This window comes from Struthio camelus, chromosome 2 (genome assembly GCF_040807025.1).
Source record: "Struthio camelus isolate bStrCam1 chromosome 2, bStrCam1.hap1, whole genome shotgun sequence".
In the NCBI taxonomy this organism is placed as follows: domain Eukaryota; kingdom Metazoa; phylum Chordata; class Aves; order Struthioniformes; family Struthionidae; genus Struthio; species Struthio camelus.
Genome location: NC_090943.1, coordinates 17,224,415 through 17,242,382, shown reverse-complemented (window position 1 = coordinate 17,242,382; position 17,968 = coordinate 17,224,415). Strand labels below are relative to the sequence as shown.

Genomic DNA, 17,968 nt, shown 5'->3' with positions numbered 1-17,968 from the left:
TCTGGGAAAGTCTGGAGAAAGGTGACCAATGCCATTTTGCAATGCCACTTGAACTCCATCTGTTTACAGAGAAACCTACCTTGCCAAGCCTACCTTCCAAAACGTTAGTCAGGCCTTCCTCAGCATTGCATGAGGTGAAGAGGGGGTGGAAAGGAAGGAAGGAAAGAAAATCTGTGCAGACTGCCTCTCTATCTGGTCTCTGGCCCCTTTTCCTCTCGCAGATTTTCTAAGTGACTGTTTCTTTGCTACTGCAGTTGTTCATCACACCTGCTTGTCTGATTGCCTTCAGTGCTCTACATTTAGTATTACTTTTTGCCCACAACAAGGATCTGCTCTCCCCTTCCCTGGTGAACTACATTTTAGTGCAATGTGCTGCAAGATTTATTTCTATAAAAATATAAACCTGATTCTATCCCTAACTATTCTATTCTGGGCTTGCTGAATGCAACATAGATTTACTCTTTCACAAGACAGTAGTAGTCAGATACCTTAAACTCTCTCATACATAACATGACTCCATTTGGGGAAGTTATAGGAAACTAATATCAGAGCTGCCATTCTTTGGGGTTGGGGGGGGGGGGGGGGTCAGGGAATGGACAATGGGACCAAGAGGCCAAGTTCCCTCTGAACGCCTTTCGTGTTGTTTCATTACATAGTGCGATCTCATTTTACAAGTGCTCTGTTTACAAGAATGCTATGGAAAAAAAAAGTTCATTTAAGTTCCACAATCACATAGGGCTACTTTTGTAAAGGCCTGATCCAGTCCCACCAGCTGCTTGCCCACAAAACTTTGCAATTGTGGAAGCTAATTAAGATTCTTCGGAGGAACTCGCCTCTCCTTGGCAGCTGCCAAACGCCTCATTAGACAGTCTGTGCCTCCCGCTTCGCCCCAGCAGAATGCCCCACTGTCCTTAGTTTAAGTTACAGCTTGTGAACGAACCAATTGATTCTGAAAATATCATTGCTTTTTATCTAAATAAAGCTCTTCCTTTTATGGGGAAAAAGTCAGTACTTCATATATGAATTATCTGATACTAGAGTACCTACAGACTTCCTTCTCTCTCAGACTGCAAGAGCTAAGGATTTACTTGGCAGAATACAATGGATGCACTAAACAGGGCATTTCATGGCTTTCCGTGAACGTGGTGAGGAAAGTTCAGGCCTGGGTAGTAAGCCTAACCTATAAACTTGCACTCCGGAGGCTCCATTTACATGCACCTCTGATTTTAAAATAGTTGTAGCTCAACAGGAAAAGCCTATTATACATTCGGCATGTCTTTGTGTCCCCTTCTTTCTCAAGCTTTAAAACGAAGAAACTCATCACTAGTATAAATCCGGCAAGTCAGAGTTGCTCTGTAGCAATGCTATGAAGCTGAGCAGCTCTGGTACGGGAACAAAATTTGAATTGCCATCAATACATAACACTAGACTACAGTACATCTTGAGTGGTTATGTCTGAAATTATTTATATTTAGTCTTAAAATAGGTTTTAAACTGGAGCCAAACCTGGCTTACATATTCCTCAGTTTAGGCTTTAAATTTAATTATGTTTCATCTAATACAAATAGCTTTTTCTTGTGTTCAAGCAAAAACCTGGGTTTGATTTCTTAAAAAAAGCTAACTGTAGGAAAAGCAAGACAAGGTATTTCACCTAGTAAAGAAACCCAATGTGCTGACATACAAAATTTCAAGTTAGTTAAGACAAGCATACCGTCAGCTTGGACAGCCTCCTCTTCTGGATGTTTGAGTGTTTAGCTACTCCTCTTTCAATAAAATAAAATAATAAAACAAGCCACTTTCACCTCCCCAAATTTAAAATGAGAACATTAAGACTTAAAAAGTTTTACCACACAAAAAATATACTATACATAGTAATAGCAAAATGCTTTATTTTATGGGAATACAAGAAAAAAAGTTATGTTCATCCTCATTATCAAGTTGTTTTTAAAAAATGAATACAGAAGCACTCATACAGAAAAAGTGATCTGTAAGTAAGCGATGTCATTTAGCAGTGGGAATTCTGTTTTTATTTTAAAACTGAAGTTGCGATTTGGATACCCTACAACAACAGATTTCAACTGCATTTATATTTTCTAGTAGACTGGGGCACACCTGCAACTCAGCACTGTTCCTGTTTGAAAGCCTGACAGGAGACTGAAAATACAACACTGAGATGTAGCTATCACAATCCTCACCCAGGTTGCTTTGCAACAAACCACAAAACTTCACCATTACCACAATAAGACAGTGAGAAAGCCACAAGGTAACTTGTCTTTTCTTTTATCTAAATAGAATTTCGTAGAAGTCTTATGCTCATGAAATTAGCATATCATTCATCTGATCACACTTGAGTATTTCACCACGTATGCCCTTTGCTGGGGAACTTTGTTGTGAAAAGTACAACATATCAAAGGTGAGATAATTTGGGATATGTGCAAAAGGTTGGGATATGTTTTAAAGACCACAAATTTAGATTCACAAATCATTTCTGCCTTCTCTGAATCTTATGACAGAGTTAAAGTTGTTAAAAGAAAGGGACTGGAAGATTCCTAAATTTGTCAGGTTATAAAGTAAGTATTTGTCTCCTAATACGGCATGACAGCTCTTTGCTGTAAGGAGCATCCGTGCTAAGCAGTAAGATACAGCAGTGTTACTGTTTGAACGGGGTCCATGTTGTCTGAATTGGGAATGGCAAACTGCAAAATAACTAATGGTTTTCTTTATTCAGGTTAGACATAACAAATATGTCAGATACAGCAGTTAGTCTAGAAAAATACATTTAAAAAAATCTTCAGCAGACCATGCTCCCTGTAACAAAATCTTTCAAAACCAATTTTACAAATTTATTCTACATTAATGTAAAAAGAAATTCTTTAAATTTAGTATCATGGATTCCAGCAAACATCTATCTATCAAAACATGATTTTCACTATTTGTAGATGTTAGAATTCATAATACATTTTTCTAATGTATCCTGTACACATTAAATAACCTAAAAGGCTCCTCTTGTAGTGCATTAACAATTTAGCAAGCACACTCAGTATTTTTCCAGTACCATTTGCATTACAGTTATTTGCCCGCAAATGTAATTAACATCTAAAAGTGCACACAGTTAGGTCCCCCCTCCCTCCCCATAACCTGTTTCACTGCTGAAACCCAGACATCCACTGGAAACATTATGCTATTGTAGCTAATCTACCCATGATTAGAAATGTGTGACTAGAATGTTCTTAAACTATACAACAACTGAATTATATACAACAACCAAAAAGACAGCCTGTATTTACATCAAGAAACTTCCACTACCACAGGATTATACCAAGAACTCAGTACAGTGTTACAGTCGGCATTTACTTAGGATTTTAGCTGTAAATCAGTATAACACAAAACTTAGCTCAGGAAATATCCTGGGAAAAAAAAAAAATGAACATGTGTATTAAATACGACTTCTGTTATGCCACAAGAGAAACATCCGCTGTAGGATATTCTTACAAGTTCAGTGTTTGAAACAGTGCGCTGCTCAATAAAGCAACTTAGAAGTTCAAGAATGATTGCAGGGAAAAAAAGAAAAAGAAAAGAAAGGAAAAGAAAAAGAAAAGAAAAGAAAAGTAAAAAAGGGGAAACAAGAAAAAAGAAAAAAGAGAGCAGGTATCAAGTGAGGCATTAGATCTGAATTACTAAACCAAACTGTTATCACAACTTTAAGACAGTTACTGCATGCAGAAGCCCCATGGAAAGGTGTTATACAGATCTGTGTAGGTTATAATACATAAGCCTAGAATGCAACTTCATGGAATTTTTTTCATAACCAGTTGACAGGACTTCTACCTTTCAAGTGGAAAAAATTTTAAATAGAATTCCAGACTATCCAGTTTGAGATTAATACCTTTCCTCTTCCAAGAAATCCAGTGTATGAACCTATATTGCAATTTTCAGACATTACTTTAAAAAAAGGCCAACTATAAACTTTTCAACTCACTTTTTGCATTGAGTTTTTCAAAGAAATCCAAAGTGTTCTCTTTAATTTGCATTTAACTGTTCACACATTTCTCCCCTCCCCAAAAGTGCAAAATCAAGTTGCTGCTTGGTCCACAAACACAGTACATTATGTACAGCGAGAGATTTGACTTCTGATGGAATATTGTTGCCAACCCGTCACTTCCAGTTTCCACTCTTAGAAGAATGTCAGCGTCCAAAGACGGAATTCAATTCCAGTAGAATTAATTCTACAATCTGATTCTGGTATACTGTGTGGACTGCTATGTTACCAGTCTCTTTCTCTGGTTTTAATAGGGTTGGACCAAAAACGATTGCTACACTTTGATAGGTCATTCGGTTCTTTTCTCCATTTTCTACAACTCTAGAAGTGAGGAGACGAGGGGGAGGGAAAAAAAAAAAAAAAAAAAAGACTTTTATCAGTGTTAGAGTAATGGGATGACAAAAAAAAAGAAACAGACCAAAGCAAATAAGTATTCACAGTATTTATTTAATGACTACTCTTGCTATTAGGACATACAGCTGCTGTGATTCCCTTCCCTTAGGAAAAGTTTTGTTTGGAAATATTATTCTTGATACTCTCACAATCCCTCTAACATAAGGACTTGGCAACAAACATCACAACTATGACACACGCTGTCTAAACTTGGTTTGGTTCTTAGCAAGCTTGTATAAATACAGACTGATATATTATTTTCATCAAGTCCAATATACACAAGAAAAATATAATGGGAACTATCACCTAGTAGTTTTAATTTCATTATTTAGCTTTAATGGACCTCAGCAATACAAAGCTTTTCCTTCCATCTGATACGTACCTTTTCAGGTGTCTAAAGAGTACCTGCATAGTGTCCTGATTTGGTTTTGGCAACTGTTTGATTAAATCTTTAACAGCATGGACACGCTGTCTCGGTTCTTGTTCTGCAAGAGAAGGAAGTGTAGAAACAACATGTCAGCATGTTTGTTCAAAACTTTAGCATAAAACTTAAATTGGCATAAAAGCTACCATTTTGCAGCACTGATATTAGATAATATACTGCCACCTCCTGGCCATATTGTATATTACTGACAAGCAATTTTAGGTAAGCCTTACAGATGCTCATAAGCAAAACATTCTTTTTACTGTCTAAAATAGTTTAATGAATTCTGCATACTGAGCAGAATTTATATAAAAAGCATACGCATGTTTTCCAGACTTACTAATTGCATTGACAAAGTCATTGAAGTGATTATAAGTGAAGAGTGGCTCTGGCAATTCTCTGAAAAACATCTTTAGAGCTCCTGTGATGACATGTATATCTTCCCATTTACTATCATTCAGGTCCAGTTTCTCATCTGCGAGAGAAAATTAATAATGAATGTTAGAATTCTAATTAGATAAATAATTTTAAAAGTTTTATATTTTAAATTTACTACTCTGCTGTACTTTTTTTTTTTTTTTAAAAAGCAGTGAAAACTTATTTCACTTCAGCCTCTTTTCTTCTGGGCCATAGGAATGTAGCAGTAGTGTAGTGTAACGATGATGCAAAAACTCTGTATCTGGCTGGGAGACTACTTCTCAGAATGAGCACTGTAAGAGGTACTCATAAGGCTGAATTACAGTGACAGCCATCCATGCTCTTTTAGAAGGGAGAAAAGAAAACAGCGTCTACCGGCCAGTTCTTGTAAGAACTGCTACAATTTAGACAATTGGGCCTCACCACTCAAAAAAGGAAGAGATGAGAGAAACTGCAGTGGAAATTCCATCTCTACTTGTAGAGACCGTCTTTTCCAAGCCATGATTGACAGAGGTGGCCAAACTGCCTCTGGCACCACATGCAGCTCCCCTACCACAAGGGCCTTTCAGAGGGGAATAGGAACTGCTGACAGGACACACTTCCAGTTCAACCACTCATTCAGCCCCTGCCAATCAGGGAACGAGCTGTCATATCACAGATGAGCTATTGCCCTCTTCCTAGCTGAAGGTACCTACCAATTCCCACTGAACAAAACACTAAGTTATGGCCCCATGAGAAGAGGTTTTTATACACAGAGTAGGGTCAAGAGGAGCTGAGCCATACTAAGAGGCAGTAGCTAATCTCTCCAAAAGCATTGTAATTTACAAGTTTAAAGCTAACTGAAGCTTAATATGCTTACTGTCCCCCCCATAAGATACAAAGGTAATTTACCTGAAATGATTTCCCCCCCCCTCCCTCAAATTGTGTTTTTACCTTTCTTTAGGATTAGGTTCTAGCAGTTCCTCAGTGCTCCAGTTACGGTCAAACCCCAGGATGCTAGATATGTTACTGATACCTATCTGATACCTATCTGACTGATACCTATTATACACTAAATTCTGCAATTTAGAAGTAATTTTACTTTGAAAGATGTCAAGCATTTCTCATGACAGACTAAAGTTATACTTTACCAAGAATTTTTACTAAGCTTTCTATGAACTTCAAGCTGAAGTTCAACACAACTTCTAGGAAACAAGCTGAAGATACATACAGGAACAGTACAGACGAAGAAAACTTACCATGATTGACTGCAAATCTTAGCTTCTGTATCACTGCAAGATTGCCACTAACTCTGTATAAGCCATCAACATCTAATCCTAAAACAAAGTTAAAATCCATTTTAATACCTTACATACTTATATGAATTCTGAAATCTGCATTAGGCTGCTTATTTATAGGTATGCTTAGCAAAAATAAAACCAAAAGCAATCCATGTAGAAGACAGATAACAAAAAATACCTGACTGAACAAAAACTGAAGCTAAACTAGCCTTTTCGGTGAGCAGCGCACATCAGGAGAGGTTTAGTTTGCTGACACAAGTTTGGTAGCATCAGGCTCAAAGTAATCTCTCAAACTTCCTAAATGTTAGAACAGAGGTAATGAGGCAACAGCTCCAGGTTTTCACAATTAGGTTAGGGGTCTCACTTAGGATGCTCTTCGCAGGTCAGCAGTGGGGAAATGGGGAGTCCAATATGCAAGGACTAAGTATTTTGTGAAGGTTCCATTTTTTAATGTATGGTTAAGAAAAATTAATTAAGTCATGCATAGAAAGCACCTCAGTGTTGACAAGTGACTGGTTTTGCACGGAGAAGAAATGATGTGCATGCGCTCATCACTACCCAACAGTCTTCAAAAGTGAGCAGATAAGACCTTGCCTTTACAGTATTGAACACTTAACCAGGCAAAGAAGAAAACTGTGTCCCTGTGGTTGCTACTGCAGATAATTAAAAGTGATTAGGAGGTAAAGAATTTAATTGAAATGCTACTTGAATGCAGCACATGAGTCAGTGCCACCGAGAGGGTGACAGCGTTGCCAGAATACCTTCAGTCCCTGTAGCTCCTCAAGGAGTTGTCTGATGCAATACAGCACAGTTACCAGCACCATCTGACATATCCCTTTTCCCCATAAAGCACTAGTCATTCCTTTACAGAAAGGACTGATTTGAAGTGTGTTGGCAGTAGAAAGAAGAGTTGGAGAAGTAGAGAAAAAGCTATTCATTTCTGTCAGCTTCCCCTCAGGTATTTAAAAAAGGAAAACTTCACCACTATCTTCACTGCAATCCTGTCCTTAAAAAAAAAAGGAAAACAACAAAAAACAAAGCCAAAAAAAATCCTCTCTCACAAACTGCTGATCACAAAAGAGAAAAGCTGCTCACTGTTACAAGTAGGCTGCCAGTTTGTGAAACCGGAGTGAGGCAATGAAAGTAATTATTCTTTCCCTTCCCACACTAAACAATAAGATAACATTGAGAAAAAAGGCTACAGGTCGCAAGAAAATCCTAAATGACGTTCCTATGGAAGATGCCTTAACATTCGCTTGTGGTATTCCCCTTTAACACTTACCCTGATTTTCAAGAGAATGCTCTCAGATTAACAAACTGGTATGCATTCAAATAATGATTATGGATATTATGGATGACTGTGAGTCATCTTTTCAAAGAGATATGGCAATGACATCAACAGCAATAAACCAGCAAGAAAATCAGCCCAGACCAGAGCCAAATCAGCAGTGACAGCCAACGTAGTTTTAATCAAAAAATAAAGCACAGGTGTTCTTTACATCAGACAACCCAGAACGTCACATGTAGCTTTCAAACATACCACTTGTTCAGTTATTATGTAGGAGAAACTTATTTCCCACGAAAGCAAATAAAAATTGGGTCAGTATGTGGACAGCAATAATCTCTAAACTTGGATAAAGTCATGGCACTCAGTATGACTGTACAGACTCGTTTCTGGGCAGTCAAAGCACAGGCAGAACTAGAACACAACTTCTAGGAAAAAGTTTGTCTCAGGTAAATTTTAATGTAAGTGATTTTGTTAGCATGTTTAAATCTTCCAAAAATTAATGGCTGTGCTTTTGACAGTCTCTTTTTCATCTGAAAAAAATTCAACAAGATGAGTTCTTCTATTACTTCCTCTAAATCCTCTTTCTTTAGACCGACCCCTGCAGCCAGGAGACTGTCCTGCCTTCTCCTCCTCTTGGAGGAAACTGGAGTAGACCAGCTTCTCAATTTTAAGATTCCCTCCCACTCCCAGAATGGGTTCCGAACTACCTCTCCGCACTTGATAACTCATTGCAAACTGCAGATTCAGATTTCAATTTATTTTCCTCGAAAGAATCTACAGAATTTTAAGGATTAAAATGTCCAAAATTAGACAGTGTGACACGCAAGAGATTGGAAACAAAAAAATTTCACCCTACCATGTTCCTCAACATGCTCAATGCACAGCTTCACAAACTTTGGCACCGTGCCGTTTTCTCTTTGACACAAGCTGGTGAGACTGGAACCAAATACTTGATCTGCAACCAAGTAAAAAGACTGGTTTACAGTGGAACAGGGTTCACGTGACAGAACTAGTTCAGTTTAGAACAATCTTCTACAAAGGGCAAAGACTACTGCATACAATCACAGGATTAAAATGAGAACAGTTTAAATGAATTCTCAACAGCTCCCAGTAAGAAAAGGTATCCGCAATTATCCAAGTGTGAGTGCTGGAATAAGGAATTTAGCTACAGATATCATTTTAACCCATCTTGACAGAGTCATAGAGTCATTACTGTAATGAGAAATGTAAAGGATTCACATGTTCTGCTGTGCTGCATTCTTGTTCTGAATATAAAATATATTTACTGTAATCTCTATTAACAATCTGAACAGAGAGATAAGAAACTTCAGTAAACTTAAAAATGTTTGGAATTACATGGAAAAAACCTATAAAATATAATGTTTCATCGCAACTACAGTCTAATTACCGTTACATATTTGTTTACAAAGGAAGGCTTTAATGTCGTCTTCAACGTCTAAATGGATTTGTAAACAACGGACCTTTACATCCATCATTCAGAGCTCTGCATAGGCAACCCTGTTGCAGGGTTGGAATCTAAACATAGCCAGTTACGGGCACTGATTATTTTGATATTTGTTTTCAGAATTGGACAATCCAAGGGGTGAGTTTTCTATAAACTGGTCTATAAATTGAAGCAAAAATGAAAATAAGGTTGGGCAGAGAACAGATTCTTGTAATGTCGTGAACTCCTCTCATTCAGATTTTATGTTAGCACCAACATCTTTCCCAGACCCATCTCCACACTTCCTTTAAAGATTCTTGAATGACAGAGCATCTCCCCAGTTCAGATCCACGAGACTACCTCTCTATTTCAAGACCCTATTTTATAGCTCACAAACATAAAACAACAAAAGCTCTATTTTGCTTTTTAAATAAGGTATGTAAGTGAACTTCTCTGCAGTACCCAGTAGGCCTTATTTCAAAGCTTGCTCAGGAGCAAAACTGCTCTTGCATTTGCATCATGAATATCATTTAGCCTCTTTTTCATGTGTAGTAACTTCAGCAGACTCACTACTACCATTTGCATCCAAGAACTGCTCTGGGAAATCCAGACAGCACACCAAACCAAACACACAACATCAAAACCTGCATACAATTCTATCATCAGCTGTATGCATCAAGGTCAGTGCCCCAAAACAACTCAGTCCTCCTGCTGCTACTAAAGCAGCCAGCTGTAAAAGCAGAACTGGTAACAAGAGACTGAAAAAATGCAGCAGAAAGCAAGGCCAGCAAGAAGATGGAGCAGGTAAAATAATACAGATTAGGTAGCATGAGAAGATAAGGTATGTAACAAAAACGATTTCCAAAGCTGCTTCTGACATTAAATTTCCACGTATACAGAAATCACACTTATTTTTCCCATCTTAAACTAACTTTTGTAGTTTCCTTTTTTAGTGTAACACAACTAACACAGTTGCTTCACTGCTTAATGGATTTCAAGTGTTTTTTCTAGAACTTATTTTTTCTACTCATACTGGATTTGCCAAGCTTTCAGTTTACTAAGTTTGTTGCATAGCAGCAACAAAAATGCACTAGGTTCTTAAATAGACTTCTGTATTTTTCACTGCAAACAGTAAACGTAAAACTGCACACCCCAGATACAACTTTCAAATTTTACACCATGCTTTTAAATAAAAACAAATTCTTCCGTCCTTTATGCCTTTATTAAATATCCAGCCTTCAGCATGCATACAAATTAAACTTTGCTTACTAGATTACTAAACTTTGCTAAACTAGCATTCACTATTACTAGTGTCAGAAGTTAAGTCACTGAGTCCTGATAATAATTCTAAGCTGTAAAGCAGAGTAATAATGTGAAGCATGGGAATATAGTGCCTTCTTACTCCAAATACAAATTTTGTGATCTGCAGTTAAATTCTCATTTGCTAATACACAAATATAATCAAATGTCACATGTAACTGGCTGAAATATGCAGTTAGGCAAATCACCGTAGGGTTTGGCCTGATATTTGCCTACTTCTGTGCTATTTTGACCCTAGAAGAACATCACCTACAGAGTCCTGCTAAAGCATACAAATAAATGAAGTTATAGAGTCAGTAATCTATACAAACACATTAACTTGAACCTGTGCATATACTACTCTTTTTTCAAAGTTTCTACAAGTGTGACAAATGGAATTATATATTGAACTATCAATTCCTTCCTACTGTTTGATTCAAGAATATCTTTTCAAGACTTAATATTTGTGAAACACTTAAAAGTGTGTACATTCAAGACATGGTTTGAGGGGTGAGGAGGGAAGGGAGGGAGACGGAGTTAAGATTCCTGTAGCCTAACCCTGTTTGCCTGAATATGTCATTTCTTAAGAAATGACACATGACTGGTTCCATTCAGACTGACAAAAACCCCTGTGAAACAGATGAAAACATGCACGTGTTCAGCCCCATCCTGAAAAAACAACTGTTTCTTCCCTTGTATGAGCAAATGATTATTGGCTACCCAAAATTTCTAGCTCAAAACACCAGACCAAAGTGACTCTAGTTCAGAAGCATTCCAAGTCCAGACAGGCACAGGAGCCCTTATTTTTCAGTTCAGTTTTGTCAGTAACGAGCTGAACAAAAGGATATCCTCCGTGACATTTAGTGGCTCACAGTACTGCTCAGAGGAATGACAATCAATCACCAACTCCACTATACAACCAAGACTTCTGTTCAGCCAGCTACATACATGTTTTCTCTAGAACTAGACTATTTAAACTCTATTTCACACCTCATTTATGAAATTCAGTTTTTCAAATTATTTCCTTTATTTAAAAGGTTTGTTTACCCTTAATGTAGCCTTTTTCACGGACAGCTTGTAACGTAGGGCGCCGTGTAAGAAATTTCTTCAGCTTCGTTTTTGTCTTTTTCTGTTCTGTGGAATCTATACTACTAGGTGTTTTCACTGCTGTAAAAAAAATGCATTTAGTGTGAGTGCCCACAAAATTAACATTGCATTTATCTGCTAAAAAGGCAACGGAAAAAAGAATTTAATTTAAAGCTCAAAGACATCAGGATAAAACCGTTCAAATTCGCATTACGTTCAATTTTTTTTCCTTAACTTTCTAGAACTCCTTGTACATACTATCCATTTTCCAAACAGACAAGAGACAGCACCTTCCCAAAAACCTTATAAAACAGTGTTGCCTGTAACACCGACTAAATGGTAACTGACGTATCTAAATTGAACGTGGCATTTTAAAAATACACCTGTGCTTCAAATCCAGTTCTGCCTCTTCTTGCAAATTAAGTATAAGGCCAGGAAGCAAAAAGATGGAAAATAGTCTGCTTGATTAATATATTTCTGTGGTTAGGGAACAAAAAAAATTACTTCTTCAGAACTGAGACATTAAAATTCATTATTTCTCTACATGAGCTGTTAGAACATGAATTAGCAACTCAGTAAAATTGCAGCTTAAGTTAGAAGGTAATAGTGAAAATATTTACCGATGCTGTACTACAGACAAAAACCAGGGATATATAGTCCAAATCAAACAGATCTGAACATGTGAATGGTTAAAAAGTCTTATCCATTTACATTTTTAAAAGTTAAAGAAAAAATGTCTTGTTAATTTCTGTGCGTTTGGCAATACCTTGGAAATAATCCATTTTACTACTGCTGGCTTCTCCTACTGTTTGTGCTCCATAGAGCAAGCACAAAAGATGTTTGGCATTTTTATTTGTTTGTTTTTAAGTATTATTGAGTAAACGTGAATGAACAGTTGCTAACTGGCAGCAATATATAGAATTAACTATATGAAAGTCTCTTTCCAAACTTGAGTAGTTCCATTTTCAATGGCCTTTGCAATTCTTGACTATTAATGACACTGAAGTCAGAAAAAATATCATGAATATGATGGGGGTTTTTTTCTTTCTGTGTACTAATAGTTCTTCGGAGATTTTTTTTATTATTAATTTACATCCACTTCTAATCTTAACTTGTTAGGCACAACTGAAATCCATCACTATAAATTTTTAAACTCACAGCGAAGCTTCTTAGAGTCTTTATTCTCTTTTTCTTTGTCTTGTTTCTCCACTCCAGGGGAATCTGGTACTTCATCTTCTAATGCTTCATCAGACTCTACTACCTATTGATTTAAAAAGAAACAGTGTGTCAATTCGTAGAATTCAGCATCAACAACAGCATTTCTTGCAGAATTCTGCAGTATACCTTTTTTGCTCTTAACGATAGCCAGTTGGTTCCTTCCTAAACTCTAGATGCTAAAAATATTTTCAAAGACAATATCATTCTCACTGGCAAAGTGAATAACTTTGAGAAACACGATTTGATCATATAACCTCATAAAGAAAGTTTTACCAGACACTGAAGTACAACCAGCCTTTAATGATAACAATTCATCACATCAACCAATGAACAATATATATAGGGTGTTTTTTCAATCCAGTAGACAAACATCAGCTATTTACATTCTCTCGTACTTAAGGTCTAAAAACATTTCTTGAGCATTTACACTGTTTTTAATTTCAGCAATTAGAATTCTCTGTGATAGAAAATAGAAAAGCCAGTTGGAAAGTTTCATCATTGTTGCAACATACACTGAAGTCATTCTGACAAAGTAAATATATCAGAATCTAAAACAGTTGTTCTGCACGTTACTGTTCTCTCAACATATTTTCAACAAAATATAATAAACATAGTCAAGCAAAGATATAGATACTGTTCTAGTGGGAACAAAAATCCTTCAGATCTGAAGTAAACTTAATTCTGAAAAGGTTTGCTTCAGATCTGAGGGGTCTGTGCACCTGGAACTTGATACCTATACTTCATATGTGACCTCAGATGTATCAGTCACCAAGAAACTTCCTTTGGCCTCAGTGCCATACTCACTTCTGAAATTGTGTACTACTTATTTCACTTCCACTAAAGCGGACTCTACTTCTACGCTATTACAAAAATCTGTCAGTGCTACGTTATCTTTTGTTACGAGGCCATTTTAAAAACACTGCAATATTGCATGCTCCAGACCACAGAATAAGTAAAAGCGTAAACACATCAACTCAGTTGCAGTTTAACTTGAAGGGCAACACATTAGCTTTAACCAGTCCTCTTTCTTAGTTGCTTTTTAAAAAGCTTTGGATAGCTCTTTTACATGCCAAAGATCATGTCTCCCAGTTAATGTCCCAGCTAAGGTTTCTTCCACCACTGAGATCATTTGGACAGGATTCTCTTCAGGAGGCCTCAAAGCATTTTAGGATTATTAAATTTGCTTCAGAAAAATCACCATATATTAACAAGTGCAATCTAATAACTTGGAAGCTTTTGTATGCAAAGAAAAGACACATTATTCACAGACTGGTATACAGATATTCCTCTTGTATTGCATAGTGCCATAATAGCATCCTGAAGGAGCAAAGAGACTAGAACCTAAGTAGTGACCTTCTTTTGAGGAAGGTTTCACCACTCTGGAACCAGCCATTGCAGGAAAGGTATTTATGACCACTACTACCATCAATAAGAACTTTGCTTCAGATGTGAAGGATCTGTGCGCCTGAAAGCTTCAGCGCTCCAAATTATCAAGTAGTCTAACAAGATACCTTTTATCTTTTCCCTTGTAATCTTTGGTCTTTCAGCTACCACCACCTGCCAGTAATACTTCACATTTCATCAAGAGTGCTGAAATCTCTTCCTATTCTTTCACTTACCTCCTCAATCTAACATGTAGTATCTCATTCCTGTCCAAATTATGTCTCAGCCTTTTCACCTTCATATACACTAAAGCAGGGAGGCAACAGCCTCAGTTGTGCTACATGGATCAGACAGCAGAAAGGTACTGTTGACTGACTGTCTTGCTTGTTCATTAATGCTCGTGACATTTTCATATCAGCAGACAGTATTCAGAGCAGAAGATAAGGGCCCCAAACTGTGAGCACTCAAAAAAAAAAACTAAACCATTCATATTAGCCTGCCATGTTTGGGTCCTCATATGTGGAAAAGGCTATCAGGGCTATGAGAAATGAAAGCTGCTGACAATAAAAGTATCAATGTTAATTATTATCCATAGCCTGGAGACTAAATATTCAACATAAATGCAGTTTATGCACAGCTGCCAGGCCTGTAACCACAAAAATTAAGAATACACATGAAATTATCTGGAAACAAGGATAATATTTTCTCCAAGATCTCCTCCCACATTTTCTGAATTCAAAGATGTTAAATCTTGTTTGTCAGTATCAAGAGCAAATGCTTGACCATTTTTCTGTTTATAAGAAGTTGGCATTATGCAGTCTGATGAGAAGAGATAAATACATTTTGTCAGCGTTTTCAATTTACATGCTAGTGAGGTCTTCTTAAGTGAAGAATAGTAACAAATTTTGACTGATGTACTTTACAAAGCACTCCTTTGGTTGTCCTTCCCCTCTAGTTCTCCTCCATCAGCACCTTCCAGGTCACTGGGACAGAACAAGCATCTGGTCACAAAAGAAAGCTCACTTCTGACCTGGAGACATAGTCCACGTCATCTGATTTTCAGTCCAGTGGACCATCTTCCTTCCTTTATCACTATTAATTCTGTTTCACTAGTCATCACCAGGAACTGCCACATCCTCAACCCCCTGCCCACATCGAAGAAAATCAGGAAATGAAGATGTAGGTGAAGCACTCATGTAGACAGTACACAAATTACTTTGCTAAATAATACCACCTTGAAAGCAGAGCCTTCACAATTCAAAAACATACCTGATTGGTGATGGTATAATTAAGAACTTTATACCATTCATTAATAAAGCTGTCATTGTCCGATTGAATTAAGAGCTCAGTTCCTTGGCGGGTTTTTAGCTTTAAAGAAACAAAAAGAGATGTCAGAATTGGTAAACACAGTAGAATTCAAGAATGAAATTATCTATGAAAGTGTAAACGTCTCCCTGGCAGAACTTTTACCTAACAAGTACCAGCTCAAGAACATTTACTAATAAAAACAGTAACAGTCTATTCATAACTCAAAAGTAAATCTCATATAGGTACACTAAGAATGTACCACACTTGCAAGTATTAATGTAAACTTACATATATATTTGAGAGATAAGAAAATATATAGAGTTTTAGAACTGAACTAACGGAAGGTTTTACATTTAAGTTTTGAGAAAGTAGATTTTAGTATAATTAATTTAAATAACATAATTCACCTCAATAACATTCTTTTTGCTGGATTTGTCCTTTGAAGCCCAGTCAATCAATGCCCCTTTGAGATCCACAGTAAATTCTGGCTTAGACTGATTGACACCAAACTTCTGAAATAAAAGGAACAGTGATGATGAACCTTTTTTTTTTTTTTTTTTTTAAAAGAAACTCCTAGTGTGTACCTACTCTTGAAATCCTTTAAGTATAACACATTTTATTTGCAGACTACACAATTTAACCCAAATACAGTACTTTGCCACAAACCAACAGAGGTGATAGCAGGAAAGAAAGCAAAAAAAAAAACAAAAAAAAACCCACCACACTAAAATCCTAAGTATGACTAATTAAAGCTACCCAGCTTAAGCTTTTAAAATTAAATAACTGTAAATGCCAAACAAATTCCAGCAAATGGGTTCCTATAGTAGACTTTAGTCGAGATTGTCCAAAGTGTAAAAAAGAAAAAAAAATCCTGGCTAATAAACAATTTAACAAAAAGAAAGGAAAAAAAAAATCAAACTGTCAGTTAATCAACATTTGTACATAAAAGGAAAAAATCCAAGAAGTATCTTTGCTAGATAGGAATCACTATGCCCTTATACACAGTACACTGCTCTTGCACTGAAAGGGAGCTTTCAGTTTTTACATTTTCAGAAGATTTCTTTTAATAAATCCAACAATGCTTTTTACATTAAATTTATTTCATATTTCCCTTTAGTGCTTCTAATGTAGTATTGTAGCATGTCCTCGAAAGTAAACAAAAATTAATTTTACTATCTATTACACAAACATCAAATAACCAAGTTTAAAAGAAAAAAAAAAAAAAGAAGCATTTAGCTCACAAGCAACCCTTCAAGCAATTTGAGGAGAACATCAGTGAGCTATTTTTTTCCTCCTGATTTTACATTTATCCTCAGTAAATTTTTGAAACACTTTTACTAGAGTTTCACCCTACACAATGTAGCTTTAAAGCGTCATTTATCAAGGAAACTAATTCAGTGATCCAAACAAACAAAAAGTAGCTCTGAATAAAGTAAATAACTAAATAGCAAAGCTATAAGCCAGTTGGTTTTGATATAAGAAAATGCATGCTGTACCAGTCCAAGGGGGAGTTCGTAGCATCAAATTCATTAAAAAGCTTGTCCTCTGTTTCTTAAAAATATGTTATTTGCTGTGTGAATACTGCCTGTGTGACAGCTCTGTGCAACTTAAGCTTTAGGACAAGCTCCCGGCTGCAAGCAGAAGGTTCCCATTCTGGTCAAGATGAACTGTATCTAAGGTGAAAAAAAATGCCGTGGACAACAGAACTAATCTGCTTCTGATTAAATTCCTAGCAAGGATGCTAATTAATGCTAACTGTGTTTTAGACAGGCTGTTTACCCCTAGAAAATCTCCTCCTTTGGTTCCTAACAGCAATTAGGCACTAAATGGGAAGCAGTGTCTTGATTTCTTCAATTTACGTTTAAAATATCTGACTAGTGGAATAGTTCAAGTTTGCCGAATGCCAAACAACATTAGCATCTGAAAAAAACTTCAGCTTTCTAACATGATTCTCAGTTTCCTCATCCAAGAATGTTTCTGAATAACCACACCACAGCTTTTGACAGAGGCCCCACTCACACACGGCACTCACGGAAACATGAACTGGGAAGAGTCTTCTGCATGCTTATGTCTCTTGCAATTGTGGGCAACCACACAACAGCTGTCTATTTAAGACACAATTACTCCACATACAACCAAAGTACACCAGCCACAAAACGGATAGCCTAGAACAATCCTGAAACGTGCTGCAACAGACTAAAACCTTATTCATGGGGTCATGGTGTTTGTGACTGGAGAGAGGAGAAGACTAGTGCCAGCGTCCTCTGAAGGCTCAAGAGGGTTGTTATAAAGCCTCCCAGATGATATTAAGCAGCACAGGAGATGATCTGCTGTGAAGGAAGTCAAATAAACACACGCTGTAACAGTCACTACTCTTTTGATCAAAGGG

At 36.8% G+C, this 17,968-nt stretch overlaps 1 protein-coding gene across 18 annotated transcripts in view; it reads right to left on the bottom strand.

The window, feature by feature from the left end:
• Positions 1-1,867: 1,867 nt before the first annotated feature.
• The window catches only part of ARHGAP12 (Rho GTPase activating protein 12), an 87,572-nt gene continuing 71,471 nt past the window's right edge, over positions 1,868-17,968 (bottom strand). For 12 of the 18 annotated variants that reach the window (XM_068934418.1, XM_068934421.1, XM_068934410.1 and 9 more), the window contains 9 exons: positions 15,987-16,091; positions 15,541-15,639; positions 12,829-12,931; positions 11,632-11,751; positions 8,698-8,796; positions 6,512-6,589; positions 5,197-5,331; positions 4,815-4,917; positions 1,868-4,360 (listed from right to left, as the gene is read on the bottom strand). In XM_068934418.1, the coding sequence (XP_068790519.1) occupies positions 4,186-4,360; positions 4,815-4,917; positions 5,197-5,331; positions 6,512-6,589; positions 8,698-8,796; positions 11,632-11,751; positions 12,829-12,931; positions 15,541-15,639; positions 15,987-16,091 (1,017 nt within the window). In that variant the 3' untranslated portion in view covers positions 1,868-4,185. The remainder of the gene's footprint in view (positions 4,361-4,814; positions 4,918-5,196; positions 5,332-6,511; positions 6,590-8,697; positions 8,797-11,631; positions 11,752-12,828; positions 12,932-15,540; positions 15,640-15,986; positions 16,092-17,968) is intronic. The other 6 variants (XM_068934413.1, XM_068934419.1, XM_068934424.1 and 3 more) reach the window with 2 other exon arrangements.